The sequence below is a fragment of the Lynx rufus genome, unplaced genomic scaffold (assembly GCF_022079265.1).
Source record: "Lynx rufus isolate CCGP_SWC_20201006 ecotype Redwood Valley unplaced genomic scaffold, mLynRuf1.p SCAF_9, whole genome shotgun sequence".
Classification (NCBI taxonomy): Eukaryota; Metazoa; Chordata; class Mammalia; order Carnivora; family Felidae; genus Lynx; species Lynx rufus.
The window spans coordinates 71,495,424-71,510,202 of NW_025814897.1; the positions used below are offsets into that span (position 1 = coordinate 71,495,424).

At 46.6% G+C, this 14,779-nt stretch overlaps 1 protein-coding gene across 4 annotated transcripts; it reads left to right on the forward strand.

The window, feature by feature from the left end:
- The first annotated feature begins 882 nt into the window (after positions 1-882).
- Positions 883-7,257, forward strand: CALCB (calcitonin related polypeptide beta). 4 transcript variants are annotated; one of them, XM_047071693.1, is made up of 5 exons: positions 883-1,047; positions 2,171-2,461; positions 3,534-3,628; positions 3,892-4,038; positions 4,907-5,388. In XM_047071693.1, the coding sequence occupies exons 3-5, from the start codon at positions 3,543-3,545 to the stop codon at positions 5,070-5,072; spliced, it is 399 nt and encodes a 132-aa protein (XP_046927649.1). In that variant the 5' UTR covers positions 883-1,047; positions 2,171-2,461; positions 3,534-3,542; the 3' UTR covers positions 5,073-5,388. The 4 variants fall into 4 exon arrangements, with proteins under 4 accessions (XP_046927649.1, XP_046927648.1, XP_046927647.1 ...); XM_047071691.1 differs by lacking the exons at positions 883-1,047; positions 2,171-2,461; positions 4,907-5,388 and adding exons at positions 3,336-3,412; positions 6,157-6,341; positions 6,803-7,257; XM_047071692.1 differs by having other exon boundaries at positions 883-2,461.
- The last annotated feature ends 7,522 nt before the right edge of the window (positions 7,258-14,779 follow it).

The following is a 14,779-nucleotide window of genomic DNA, read 5'->3' on the forward strand; positions in this document are numbered from 1 at the left end:
ATTCAAATTGCCCCCAGATTCATATTTGTGGGCCTCCCGGGGAGGCCAAACCCCGACCTGACTCCTCCCGCGCGCCTCGCCAGCTTCCCCCGCTCAGCGAGCCACTAACTTCGTCCAAGCTAAGCAGCTTGGGGCTCTAGGGTCCGGGGCCTTACGGATCTTCTCTCCGACCCCTCCCCCCTCACCTTCCTCCCGACACGGGCCCAGCGATTTCTCCCAGTCCCCAGAGCTCAGGCGTGGGGGTGGGGGATGGTCCAACCCCGAAATGCTAGAGCGGGCTACATGCTCTGCCAGACCTCAGAGACGGGTGGCAGTGGTCCGGAAAGAGGCGGTGTGGAGGGCAGAGGCGTCAGTTAGGTAGTGTCTCCCAGCCGTGCCTTTCCACTCCTGCTGGAATCCGGGGACAGCGACCCAGAGGTCTGTCGTATTTGCAGGGCTTTGGAAAGAGGAAGGGCCCTGTCCCCCCTCCGCGTCCGCTATGGCCCTGGGCCACGTTGTAGGTGCCACGCTGCGTTCAGGGGTGAGGGGCGACTCTGGGTCATGAAGCCACTGTGCACTCTGCCTGCTGGCGTAGCAAGAAGGCCCCGCAAGAGCGGCTGGCTTTGAGGGTCAGGATTCTTTGGGATGTTGCGTGGAGTTTTTGTTGCCCAGGTGCTAGAGGACAACCCGTCGTCGCTCCGAAGGCAGGGTCCTGCAACAGCAAAAGACAGACCCACAGGGCAGCCCCTGAGCGCCTTTCTGATCTGCAGAAGCAGGAAGCACCAGCGGGTGGGATGCCGCGAGCCTCTGGGCGAGGCTTCTCTAGAGGCTACCCGAAGTTAGGAGGGGCCCGAGGGCGCTTTGGGGAGGCACAGCCCCCATCCCAAGAAAGGGCTAGCCTAAGGTCCGGAGGGTGGGTGATACTTCTTCACTTGTTCCCCACTGCCTCTACCTGCCAGTCCACTCTGCGCTCCTTTCCGTAAGAGCCCGGGATCTTTTCCCCTCGCCCGGGTGCTGTGAGTACCCGCAGCGCCGACTCCGAGAAACTGCCTTTCCTCAAGAAAGAAGGTAGAGGCTGAGTCCATGCGCCCGGATGTGCGTGCTTGGGGAACAGTGTGCACCCGTGTGTGTGTGTGTGTAAAACGTGCCTGTTTCCTAAAGCAGAAACTCTGGGGGCTGCTTTCGGGTCTGGGAGAAGTTGGTTTGGGTTGTTGCGCGCGCGCTCACTTGCAAACAGCTCGCGAAGGCACGTCTGTTGCAGCAAGTGCTGGCTATTGACAGAAGTGTCCGTGTGTGAATGCGAAAGGCAGAGCTGGTGGCTGGGGACCAAGTGTATGAGCCCGGGACGTGCGCCCCGCGGGCAGTGTGAGCGCGCTCACCAGCGGCCTGTAGCTGAGAGGGGCGCGTGTGTGAAAGTCTGAAGTCTGCCCTTAAGGCTTGCAGCACCGGCTCTCCTTTGCGGGACCGCGCAGGACGCGCGCCCACTCGACAATGAAGCGCTTCAGAGAAGTGGGGCAGGGGTATGGAGCGAGACGGGCAGAAACCTGGGCACAGGCTGTCCCAGCCCAGCAGCTTAGCAAACAGAAGCCAGAAGCACAGGACAGCTGTGTAAACCAACTCCGGCGGCGCCGCAGTGCAGGGTCCTGGGTTAGAGGGGGGCATGCTGAACCCACAGTCGAGGTTTCTGGAGTAGGAGGGAAATGCCTAGCACTACTTGTAGCCAGTGGCAGCTTAGCCCCTTCCCCAGTCCTCCTGACCACTCCTACCGGTCCCAGAGAAGTGAGGCGAAGGAGGCTTGGCTGGCTGCCAGACTAGAAGCAAAACGACTTTGAGGGGTGCAGGGTGCCGGGGCGCAGGTGGCCTGGGGGGTGAGGAAAGTGCGGAGGTTATCTCAGGGGCACCCAAGGTGGTCCAAAGAGATCAATGTTTCAGGGCCCCTCTTCTCTCCCTCCCCCAGCCCCTCCCTGCTCCATCCAACTCCTTCACAGTGGGCTATTTCAGCTGAGATCCCTTTTTAGAACCTAGGACTCCTCGGGGTCCAGGTGGCCAGATGGGGTCCTTACTGGCATAGCAAGAGGGGCTTCAAGACTAGAGTTCAGGCACCAAGACAGTGAGAGAAGCTCTGGTCCCTCACTGTGGCTGACTCCAAACTCTCCTCCATTGGCCCTCATTTTCTGGACGTCGTCGAAAGCTCTCCACCCCTCCCTGCCCTCCCGCTCTCCAAGCAATGACCTCATTGCAAAAGACAGCCAGAGCGGATGGTTCCCCTCCCTAGAGAACCAGTGCAGGGAGAGCGAGCAATGACGCCACTGGAGCTGGGTCGGTCCTGGCCACTTTGGATTGGCCGCGCGGACTCGTGGGGACCCCCCTCCCACTGTCGCTGGAATAAGAGCCGAGAGCTCCGCGGGGAAGACGCCCGCAGCAGGCGTTGTGTCCAACGGGGTGGACCGGCCGCTCGCGCTCTCCAGAAACTCGTCTCCAGGTGAGGAACTCCCCACTCTGCCCACTCTAATAACTTGCCTCTGGATTAGTTCATCTAGTTTGCTCCATCTGTCTGCCTTTCCTTTGCCTCTCACGGGCATCGCGGCCCACCTACGGCAGGTGCTCCTAGCTCTCTGTCCCGCTCAGGGGAAGGGGGGCGGTTGAAAGGAGAGCAATTTCTTCTAATTAGCACAGATGGAACTTCAAGCATTCCCAGGGCTTGCCTGGGCGCTGGAAGCTCCGCGAGCTCAGGTAGGCGGGTCTGCGGCCCCTTCGTTAGAACCCCTGGGCGTGCAGAATCCTGCTCGAGTTTGGTCTGGGAATGCCCTGCGCGGTCTGTGTCCTGAGGGATCATGTTTGATTCTCGGGACGGTGCAGCCTTGAGCTTTCTTGTGAGGCGCCGCCAGCCCACGAGCGTCCCTGGGGCACGGAGGGGACCTGCGACTGTGCAGTCAGCCGCGCAGGACAAGGGGGCTCACTTCCAGATGCTGGCGCCCAGCACCCACTGCCAAACTGCGCTCCAGCGTAGACGGGCTGGGCCGGCAGAGCCCTGACACACCGGTAACTGCACATTTAAAATCTTCCTCGAATCCAAACCCAGATACTGGGTGGATAGACCAGTGCTCCTTTCCAAGGTACCCTTCCTGCTTTCCTGTCCCATGCGTTAGTGCCAAGTCCAAAAGAAAGGGGTAGGTGGTCCTAGATTTCTCAGTTCCTGAGAAGACTAGAGCAATGGGAGAACAAATTGACATTAGGGTGGGTCCCCGCGTGTTTTCTGCAAAGGGCGGAAGGAAGGTGTGGGTTTGTGTGCATGCATGCACTCGTTTGTGGCTTCTCCCCGATTTCCACAGAACTCCACCACACCCTGAGACACTTGTTTCTGCTCTACAAAGCCATTCATTGCACTGTATCTTTTGAGATTCACAGCAGCCCATCTGGCAAATGAATGGAGGTATGGGGAGGTGAGGTAACCTGAGGCCACAAGACCTGCGCGGCAGAGCAGGCACTTAGGTCTGTGGGCCCCAGGCCTTGGCTGGTCTTGGCGCAGTGGTAATATCATTCTCTCTTTACAGAGAGGCATCATGGGCTTCGGAAAGTCCTCCCCCTTTCTGGCTTTCAGCATCTTGGTCCTGTGCCAGGCAGGCAGCCTCCAGGCGGCACCATTCAGGTGAGACAGCCGGAAGCCACAGAACACTCCCCTTCTACTGCCCCTGGGCTGAGGCAGTTCTGTGCCTCTGAGGTCACAGCAGCAAGGCTCCTGGTGCATTAAGACCCTCAGGTGGACCTCAGATTGGGCCTTGTGGGTTGGGAGTCGGGGGAGGGGGCACATCCTCAGGGTAGGTCACAGGGACCAGGAAGCCTTGCTACTTGTCATGGGGTGGAGGCAGTCAGGGGCTCAGAGCCTCTCTTGGATTTGCTTCCCCCCTGAAGGTCTGCTTTGGAGAGCCTCCCAGACCCCACCACACTCAGTGAGAAGGAAGGGCGCCTCCTGCTGGCTGCCCTGGTGAAGGCCTATGTGCAGGGGAAGACAAATGAACTGGAGCAGGAGCAGGAGCAGGAGGAGACAGAGGGCTCCAGGTAAGGCTCCCACCCTGCCCTGGCATATACCCCAGGAAATACAACATCTGGCCAGGGCGCCAGCAGGCTGTGGTTGTTCATCAGGCCCTAGGGCCCGGTCATTCTCAAGCTCTGAGGAAGACAGAGGTCCAGGTATAGCTGAAGAGACTGTGGTTAGACAAAAAGACACATTCCTGAAAGCTTTTAGGAAATGAAATGGGGAGGTACGGAATCGCTTACTTGGGGGGAATTTGTCTTGCCCTAAGGAAACTCCCAGCATTGGCTGACTTGGGACCGGTAAGTGTGAAGCCAGGGGATGGACTCAGCATATCTCAGGATGTTTTAGAAATTTAACCTGTGTGTGTTGTTCTTTCACACCCACAAGGAGCCTTCATTGCACATTTGCAAGGTGAAGCCAAAGGCCTTGCAGAGGGTGGGGTCAGGTAGAGCAGTACCTGAGGTAGGTCTGGGGGCTTGAGATGTGTAGGATCTGTGGAGACGTGCATGTTGTCATGGGGCCAGACGCCCTTCCCCAGCCCCACCTCCCCGTGTCCCCTGAGCCTGGAGCTCACGCCAGCCCCTGGCCCGGCCCCGGCACTGCCTGGCATGTGCTGTACCTGCATCTACCCTAAGGACCTCTCTGCAGAGCAGGGACTGAGAAGCATGCGGAAGGCTAGGAAAGGGCACCCCTTCCCTGCTGCAACCCTGCCCCACGCTGCCCTGGCTCAGCAAGCCTCGGAGTTCTCCTAATGGAGGATGTGTGAGCTGCCCTCCTGCCTGCCCCTCCTGCCTCTGCTCCAGGTGCCCCTCCCTCGTCTAACTTTCTGCATGACTGCCCTCAGGGGCGGGCCTGGCGCATGGTATTGTCTGGCATGTCTTTTCCCTGCAGCCTGGACAGCTTCCGAGCTAAGCGGTGCAGTAATCTGAGTACCTGTGTGCTGGGCGCATACTCGAAGGACCTGAACAACTTTCATACATTCTCTGGCATCGGCTTCGGGGCTGAAACACCTGGCAAGAAAAGGGACATAGCCAGCAGCTTGGAGAAGGGCCAGTAACCCTGCTTTGGGGTGCCCCAGGATGGCAACCAGACTCCTTCCACTCCTTCCTGATTTCCCTTCTTGCTCCCATTTTTGAACTAAATGCATGCAGATTCCACTTTGATCGCTCTTCAAGCTGGTATTGGTAGCTTTGCTTATCACAGAGAATATGGGGGACCTCAGGATGGAAGGGAAGAGAGCAGGACTCATAGGCCAGGTTAGAGGCAAGAGTGAGGGAAGCTTCTTGAGATCCCAGAGGATTTCATGGTAGAGTCCCCAATTTCTGCTGCATCCTTCATGTTTCATCATTGATGAATAAACCTATTTTCTAAAAGGATTTGCACTGTGGTGGTCATTACTCTGGTCGTGTCCAAGGCTTGAGAGTACCCAGAACCTATGCTTAAAAGTAGCGTTAGCCTCAGGGTAGCTGGGTACAGGGCTTGGTGAGTGGTCCTTGTGAACCAGTTCCACCGTCAAGAACAGGTGTGCTGAGAAACAGGTAGACACTTCTGGGGGAGGACACTGTTTCCCTCTTCTCACAGCCTCTTTCAGGTAAGACATCAGGGAATTTTCATTTCCCATGGAAAGTGGTTTTGATGGTGCCTGTGGCTGCTCTATGGTTTCTCTATGCTCCTTGCATGTCTTGGGATTGGGCTGGGCCTTTGGTGACCACTTCATCCTGGTTCTAAAGAGACTGTATGTGACGGTAAGTGCTGATTTCAGTACATGCCTCATGGCTTGACACGGGGTTTTTTCTTTTTCTTTTTTTTTTTTTAAGTTTTTATTTAAATTCCAGTTAGTTGACATACAGCATAATATTAGCTTCACGTGTATGATATGGTGATGCAACACTTCCATACAACAGCCAGTGCTCATCACATTGGCACTGGGTTTTTTTTTCACGAAGGTCTTTGGGCAGGGCTCCTAGCAAAAGCTGCCAGGCCACTTCTCCTAACAGCTTTAATAATTGCATTTAGGAGAAACACTTATTCTTAAGCGGTATGTCGAAGAGCTGAAATTCTCTTTATGAAGGCCTCAGGGGCAGGCTCCTGCCTCTCTCCTCTCACTGACAGACCTCTTCTTTCTCCATCCTGCAAATCAGCATCACTGCCCAGAAGAGATCCTGCAACACTGCCACCTGTGTGACCCATCGGCTGGCAGGCTTGCTGAGCAGATCTGGAGGTGTTGTGAAGAACAACTTTGTGCCCACCAATGTGGGCTCCGAAGCCTTTGGCCGTCGCCGCAGGGACCTTCATGCCTGAGCAGCTCGGTGACTCCAGGAAGAAGGTGACTGCCCTTTTCTGTTGGGTCGGAGGGAGGGGATTTGGGGGTTATGAGCCACATTATGAAACCCACTGGACCTGGGAAGGGTCTTCAAATCCCTTATTTCCAATTACATGCTTCCTTCTCAGTGGTGAGATTCTTCCACAACTCAGCCTGAAATCAGAGCGTTGACACAGGCTGCAGACATGCAGCGTCATCTCTCTGAGAAGAGAAATGAGAAATAAAATGCTTGCCAAATGATAATTGCTTTTTTTCCCGTCATTTGCCATAAAAGTCTGTCTATATCTCATACCTATAGGTTGTAAATGCTGTTTTCCTGTACATTTGTGTTCTTTTTATAATAATTGTGGTTGTTTCCTTCTTGTCCTTCTTATTCGCCAACACCTCCTTCTTCTCCTTCTCTACTTCCTCTTCCTTCTTCCTTCTTTGTCTTCTTTTTTTATTTTATTTTTTTCCCATCTCAGGTCACCATGAAGCTGAACTCACCACTTCTGTTAATTTCTGTTGACAACACTTGGTGGGAAGGCCCCATGGAAGATATACATGTTTGCATCCCAACAGATACTGAAAAAAGCACCTTTGTCACTTACAAGGAATGAAAGTGAATGCAAAATAAGCTAATTCCATATGTATCGTGTATCCTTTTTATATTTGACTCTGTGTGTGTCAGTGTGGTGGTGGCATCTATCGTTGGCTTATCTGGTAGCAAACTGGTTCTTTGAGAGCTATCCTGTTGATCACAGCAGCTCTGCAAACCTTAGGGGGACAATAAGTCATTGCCTTTGTGGCCTCTGGGGACATGTGGTAATGGTGATGCTTTGCCTTGTTGTCTAAGAACATGACTGTAGACTTTATTTAAGGAAATCTCAATGTTGTATCATTTGTGAACTTCATCAAGATTAAAAACATATTTTGGATACATGTGTTTTGAGACCCTGGTGATTCATTTCAACTTGTTTCCCTATGTAATAATAATAACACTAACAGTTGACATGTTTTGAGTGCTTACTCAAATTGGGACAGTTGATATTCTAAGACAGTGTTTTATACGTATTAATTCATTTAATCTTTATGACAACTCCACGAAGGAGATACCATTGGTATTTCCACGTTGCCTCTGAAGAAACAGAGGCCTGGAGAAGTGAAGTCCAAGGTCACAGAGATAGACAATAGTAGACTCAGGCGTTGGTTTCCAGAGCCTACAGTTGAAACCACTGCATTATATGCTTCTTGACAATGACTTCTGATGAGTTCCAGAGACCTGTGAGCCATTCTTTGACCTAACTGCCTCACATGGCAGACCCTCAGATTTTGAAGACAAATGGACCGTGTTAAAACATACAAACAACCTAGTCTTTATATAATAAAATGGATCCCTTTTACCCATTGCTTGGTGCTACATGTTGGAAAGTTTGTGTGCGCTCCCTCCATCCCCACCCTACCCTGCCTAGCCAAAAAATTGTATATTGAAACCTAAGCCCCAAAGTGATGGTCTTGGTAGGTGGGAACTTGGGGGGGTGATTAGGTCATAAGGGTCATCCCCTCCTGAATGGGACCAGTGCCCTTTCAAATAAGGGTGGAGAGAATTCCCTTGCTTCTTTTGCCATGTGGGGCCACAGTGAGAAGAACTGCTGTGAGGAAAGGGGCCCCCACCAGATGTGAATCTGCTGGTGCCTTGAACTTGGATTTCCCAGTCTTTAGAACTGAGAAATAAATATTTGTTGTTTATAAGCCACCTAGTCTGTGGCATTTTGTCACAGCCGTCCCAGCGGACTAATGAAGACACTTGGCTTCAACACATGATCCTTTTATGGTCAATGTTATTACACCTATGTGCCATCTCTTACACCGCCCAGGTGTATTGTAACATCTATAGATCCATAAATATTTCCCCGTATATGGGAGGGACGTTTAAACATAACCACAGTCCCATTTAACAACTAAAGTAAATTAACATTAATTTCTTAATTCCTTCATCTCACATCCAGTCATGGTTCAAATTCCTCCATTATCTTATATATGTGTATGTTTGGTGTCTATAAAATCAGGGCTCAGATTAGGTCTCCACATTGCTGCTGGTTTATATGTTTTTTGTTTTTGCTGGTTTATATGTTTTAAGGCTCTTCTAATCTAGACGTTGCCCTCCATTATTTTTTTTCCCTTTTGCAATTTATTTGTTGGAGGAACTAAGTTATTTGTCCACTGGGGTTCTCCACACGTTGAATTCTGATGACTACATTTCTTTTTTTTTTTAAGTTTATTTATTTATTTTGAGAGAGAGAGAGAGAGAGAGAAAACAGGGAAGGAGCAGAGAGAGAAGGAGAGAGGGAATCCCAAGCAGGCTTTGTGCTGTCAGTGAAGAGTTCAGTGTGGGGCTTGATCCTACTATCTGTGAGATCATGAACTGAGCTGAAATCAAGAGTTTGACACTTAATGGACTGAGCCACTCAGGCACCCCTTGATGACCACATTTCTGTGGTGAGATTTAACATGTTTCTTTATCTGCTTTATTTGTTGTGAATCAGTGAATGAGGAGAAAGAGAAGTTGGAAGCGAGGTCTGAGAAGTAATGAGGAGGGAAGATCATATCATGTAGGACCTTGTAGGGCATAGGAAAGACGTTGGTTTCCTCTCAACGTTTAGTCAGTAAAACAGAAACCACATCAATAATTTTAATGGAAAGAATATAAGAAACTGGCCAAGTAGGGGCACCTGGGTGGCTCAGTTGGCTAAGTAAAAAAGTGTCTGAGTCTCAGTTTCAGCTCAGGTCATGATCTCATGGTTCTGTGAGTCTCAGCCCTGTGTTGGGCTCTGCACTGACAGTGCATAGCCTACTTGGGATTTTCTCTCTCTCTCCCTCTCTCTCTCCCCATCCCCTCTTACACTGTCTCTGTCTCTCTCAAAACAAATAAATACATTTTAAAAAATGGAAAAAAAAAGAAACTAAGTAGGGTTTAGAAAAGATGAAAGAGAACAAGAGTTAGTGCAGAGATAGGAAGTGAGGGAGGCAGCTACTATCCTCAGGGCTGGGGGAACAAAGATAAGAAGAGGTCAAGCACTGACAATCTAGAACCTTGGAGAAGGATGCTCAGACCACTGAGAAGAGAGGTGGGCAGATGTGGGCTCTTTGAAAAGGTGCGACAAAACTGTTGGAGGAGTATGGGAAAACGGAACCAAACTGGAAATTTGGAAACGTCCTCTCTGCCAGACCACCGGATGAAGGAAAATGCAGCTTGCAGAGTCCCAGCTCCAGCATCTCTTTTTAATTTAGGCATAACGTTTTAAATTTGCACAAAGAAAATCCATTCTGTGCACAGTTCTGTGAACTTTCACAAATACATTGACTTGCGTCATCACCTCAATAGATACAAAAGTTTCATTGCTCCTCAAAAGTCTGCCATGCTTCTCCTTTGCAGTCAATTGCACCACCGCTCATCCCCCGGAAACAGCTGTTATGTCTGTCTGTATAGTGTATTTTTTATATTTTAAAATTGAGATATAACTGACACATAACATTGTATTACTTTTATGTGCACGACATAATAATCTGATATTTGTAGATATTGTGAAATGGTCACCACACTAAGTCGGACATAATAATCTGATATTTGTAGATATTATGAAATGGTCACCACACTAAGTCGAGTTAGCATCCATCACTACACATTGTTACGATTATTTTTTGTTGTGATGAGCGAGACCTTTTAAGATCTACTCTCTTAGCTACCTTCAAATATGCAGTACCATACTATTAACTATAGTAATCATGCTGTACATTACATCCCCAGGACTTATTTAGCTTATAACTGGAAGTTAGTACCTTTTGATTCCCTTCACTAAATTTGCCAACCTCCCCCATCCCCCACCTCTGCCAACTGCCAATCTGCTTTCTTTCTGAATTTGGCGTTTGTTTTTGTTTTTGTTCTCAATTCCACATATAAGTGAGATCATCCACTATTTGTCTTTCTCTTTCTGACTTATTTCAATTAGTGTAATACCCTCAAGGTCTACCCATGTTGTAACAAGTGGCAGGATTTCCTTCTTTTTTTGGTGAATAAAATTCCATTACACCTATATCTATATATTTCTCTCTCTGTATATATAAATGACGTGTGTGTGTGTGTGTGTGTGTGTGTGTGTGTGTGTATCACATTTTCTTTACCCTTCATCTCTCCATGGACACTTATTTCATTTCCATGTCTTGTGTATTGTGAATAATGCTGCAATGAACATGGGGGTGCAGAAACCATTTTGAGATAATGATTTCATTTCCTTCAGGTAAATACTCAAAAGTGTAATTGCTAGATCATATGGTAATTCTATTTTTAATTTTTCGAGGAACCTCCATACTGTTTTCCATTGTGGCTATACCAATTTACATTCCCAAAAACAGTGCACAAGGGTTCCTTTTCTCTACATCATTGCCAACATTTGCTATTTCTTATCTTTTTGATAATAGCCGTTCTAAGAGTGGTGACATAATATCTCATCATGGTTGTGAATTGCATTTCTCTAATGATTAGTAACGTTGAGCACCTTTTCATGTTCCCGTTGTCCATTTGTATGTCTTCTTTGGAAAATGTCTATTCATATCCCTTTGCCTTCTCCAGAATATCAAATAAATGAAGTCAGTATATAGCTTTGAGTCTTTTACTTAGCATAATGCATTTGAGATTTATCCATGTTGTTGCATGTATGAATAATTTGTTTCCTTTTATTGCTGGGCAGTATTACATTGTAGGCATGTACTATGGTTGCTTCATTTATCCCTTGAAGGATACTTGGATTGTTTCCAGTATTTGGAATTTATGAATTCAGCTGCTATAAATTTCTGTGTATAGATTTTTGAGTGAAAGTAAGTGTAGTGGGCTGGATGCCCCCCCCAAATATGTCCATGTTCTGATCCCCAGAATATGTGAATGTTACCTTTTTTGGGAAAAGGGTCTTTGGTGATATAATTTACAAGGATCTGAAAATGAGGTCAGCTTGGATTGTATAAGTGGGTGTTAAATCCAGTGATATAGTCTTATAAGAGATACACAGAGAAGTTACACACAGGGCAGAAGGTGACGAGAAGACAAGAGGCAGAGAGTCACAAGCTGAGGAAGCCAAGTTAACCTGCAACCATCAGAAGCTATAAGAGGCATGGAGTGGATATTCCTTCCCCTAGGGTCTCTGGAGGGAGGAGAGCCCTGCTGTCACATAGATTTTGTACTTCTGGCCTCCAGAATGAAAGAATAAGTTTCTGCTGTTTGAAGCCACTAAGTTTGTGGTAATTTGTTATAGTATCCCTAGGAAACTAATGATTTTTTATTTCTTTTAGGTAAATACCTTGGAATGGGATTGCTGTCATTTGGCAAGTATATACATATATTTTTTTTCCTTAAAAAGTCTTTTATTTTCAATTTATTTTATTTTTTTAATTTAAATTCAAGTTAGTTAACATACAGTGTAGTATTGGTTTCGGGAGTAGAACCCAGTGATTCATCACTTCCATAGGACACCCAGGACTCATCCCAACAAGTGCCTTCCTTAATGCCCATCACCCATTTAGCCCATCCCCCACCCAACACCCCTCCAGAGACCCTCAGTTTTTTCTCTGTATTTAAGTCTCTTGTGTTTTGCTTTCTTCTACGTTTTTTTATCTTACTTTTCCTTTCTTTCCCCTATGTTCATATGTTGTGTTTTTTAAATTCCACATAGGAGTGACATATATTTGTCTTTCTCTGACTGACTTACTTCACTTAGCATAATACACTCTAGTTCCATCCATGTTGCAAATGGCAAGATTCTATTCTTTTTGATCACTGAGTAATATAAAATATGTATACAATGGAATATTACTTGGCGGTCTTTTATTTTTATAAATACCTTCTAATTTCTGTCCATATACATTTACATTCTTAATTATTGCTACCAAATAATCTACACATATCATGTATTCTGCTTGTTATTATGTGTGCTGTAATAAACATAATGATATTGCTTAATCAAGTAAGAAAAACAAATTACAGAAAATTTGAAAAATCAAGACACAATAAAAGATTTCAATAGGTTTAATTCAAGCACTGTGATTTTTTATTGCCTTCTTTATGTGTATATTTTACATAGTTCTGTACTGTATATATTATGCTGTATTTTTAAAATAAAGACTTTATTTTTTTAGAGCAGTTTTAGGTTTACAACAAAAATGAGAGGAAGGGACAGAGATTTCCAGATACCCCCTGCCCCCACACATGCATACCTTCTCCCATTATCAACATCACTCACCAGAATAGTATGTATATATGTATTGCCAAGGATGAACCTACATTGACACATCGTAATCACCCAAAGTCCATAGTTTACCTCAGAGCTCACTCTGGTGTTGCACATTTACGGGTTTGGGGAATAATGACACATCTCCATCATTATAACCATGAGGAGTATTTCACTGCCCTAAAGATTTTTCCATGCTCTGCCTGTTCCTCATTCCCCTGGCAACCACTGATCTTTTTATTGTTTCCATGGTTTCACCTTTTCCAGAAAGTCACAAAGTTGGAATCATACGATATGTAGCCTTTTCAGATTGGCTTCTTTCACTTAGTAATATGCATTTAACGTTCCTCCATGTTTTTTCATTTGGGTTTAGCATGGAATAACATTCCATTTATTTATCCATTCACCCATTTTTTTAAATCGTTTTTATTTCTCTGCTAATCATAGCTATCTTTTCCTTGATTTTAAGAGTGTTCACTATTACCTCACACAGCATGCTGTTGCACGGGCTGGGTTGGTGGCACTTGAGTTACCCTTGGGCAAAGTGTCAAGAGAAAAGCGAGGAAGAGGAAAAAGAACCCCCCCCCTCCACCCCCCCCCCACAGATTTTGGCACTCAAAGATCCACTTTTACGGTGCCTTGTCAAAGATACAGGTTTTAGCTGCCTGCACTGCCAGTGCATTTTGGATGCGGAGCGTGGACGCTGGGGCTGGCACTGGAACAGAGCTGGGAGCAAAAAGGAAAATAAAAAATAAGGGAAAATCTAGATTGAAGGGGCTCTGGCCAGAAAGAGGGGGATTCTCTCAGAGTTTTGTTTTCTGTGCTTGCTGCACAATCCCATGATGGAGACAACTTGGGCTAAATGTAAAAGAGAAAAGAGGGGGAAGAAAAACCCCAGAGAACTTACTGGCATTTTTGCCATTCTTTTGCCCTCCCTCCCCAATAACGTACCTGCCACTGATTACTTTTCTTTTTAATTTGTTTTAAAGTTTATTTCTTTATTTTGAGAGAGAGAGAGAGAGAGAGAGAGCGAGCAGGGGAGGGGCAGAGACAGAGGGAGAGAGAGAACCATAGGCGGGCTCTGCACTGTCAGCACAGAGCCCAGTATGGGGCTCGAGCTCACAAACTGTGAGATCATGACCTGAGCCAAAACCAAGAGTCGGACACTTAACTGACTCAGCCACCCAGGTGTCCCTGCTACTAATTTTAAGAGCTCTCAGGTAGATTCTTTTTGTATTCTGTCTGGAGGTTTTAGTTGCAATTAGTGTGAGAGGCAGGTTGTAATGGCTGACTCCATCTTGGCCAGCATATTTATTGACCATAATGCAATTAAGATAATAATAATAATAATAATAATAATAATAATTTTGCATAGCATATTATTATTATTATATTTCAATACTTGGAAATTATGTAAGATTTTATTTTATTATTTTAAAAAATGCTTATTTATTTATTTTTGAGAGAAAGCATGCGCAGGCAAGGGGCAGTGAGAGAGGGAGAGGCAGGGAATGCTAAGCAGGCTCCATGTTGTCAAGCCCAGAGCTTGACACGGGTCAGACTAACAAACTGAGCAAAAATCAAGAGTCAGATGCTGAACTGACTGAGCCATCCAGGCGCCCCTTATGTAAGATTTTAAAACAAGCCAGAAATCAAAGAAGAAATCATAATGGAAAATTTTAAATTTTTTAAAATATCTAGAACTGAATGATAATACCTCACATCAGAATTTGAAGATGTAGTGAAAGCGGTAACTTTAGAAAATTTTATAGCCCTATATAATAATGTCAGAAAAGAACAATAGGTAAAATTTAAGTTGCATTTTATTTTTTAAATTGATCTATTTTAGTATTTTTTTTTAGTTTCTATTTAACTTCTTTCTTTTTGAAAAAATTTTTAGTGTTCATTTATTTTTGAGAGAGAGAAAGACAAAGTGTGAGCAGGGGAGGGGCAGAGAGAGAAGGAGACACAGAACTCAAAGCAGGTTCCAGGCTCTGAGCTGTCAGCACAGAACCCGATGTGGGGCCTGAACTCACTAACTATGAGATCATGACCTGAGCCAAAGTGGGACACTCAACCAAATGAGCCACCCAGGTGCCCCACTATTATAATTTACTTCTGTTCAAGCCTTGTCATTTCCTTCCTTCTGCTGGTTTGGGGTTTTGTTTGTTCTTTTTCTAGCTT

What these genes read in the sequence shown, in the direction of transcription:
- CALCB (XM_047071690.1), top strand. An exon ending in CTCCAGGCGGCACCATTCAG is followed by an intron (nt 3,629 to 3,891) that starts GTGAGACAGCCG and finishes TCCCCCCTGAAG; the next exon opens with GTCTGCTTTGGAGAGCCTCC. An exon ending in GAGGAGACAGAGGGCTCCAG is followed by an intron (nt 4,039 to 4,906) that starts GTAAGGCTCCCA and finishes TTTTCCCTGCAG; the next exon opens with CCTGGACAGCTTCCGAGCTA.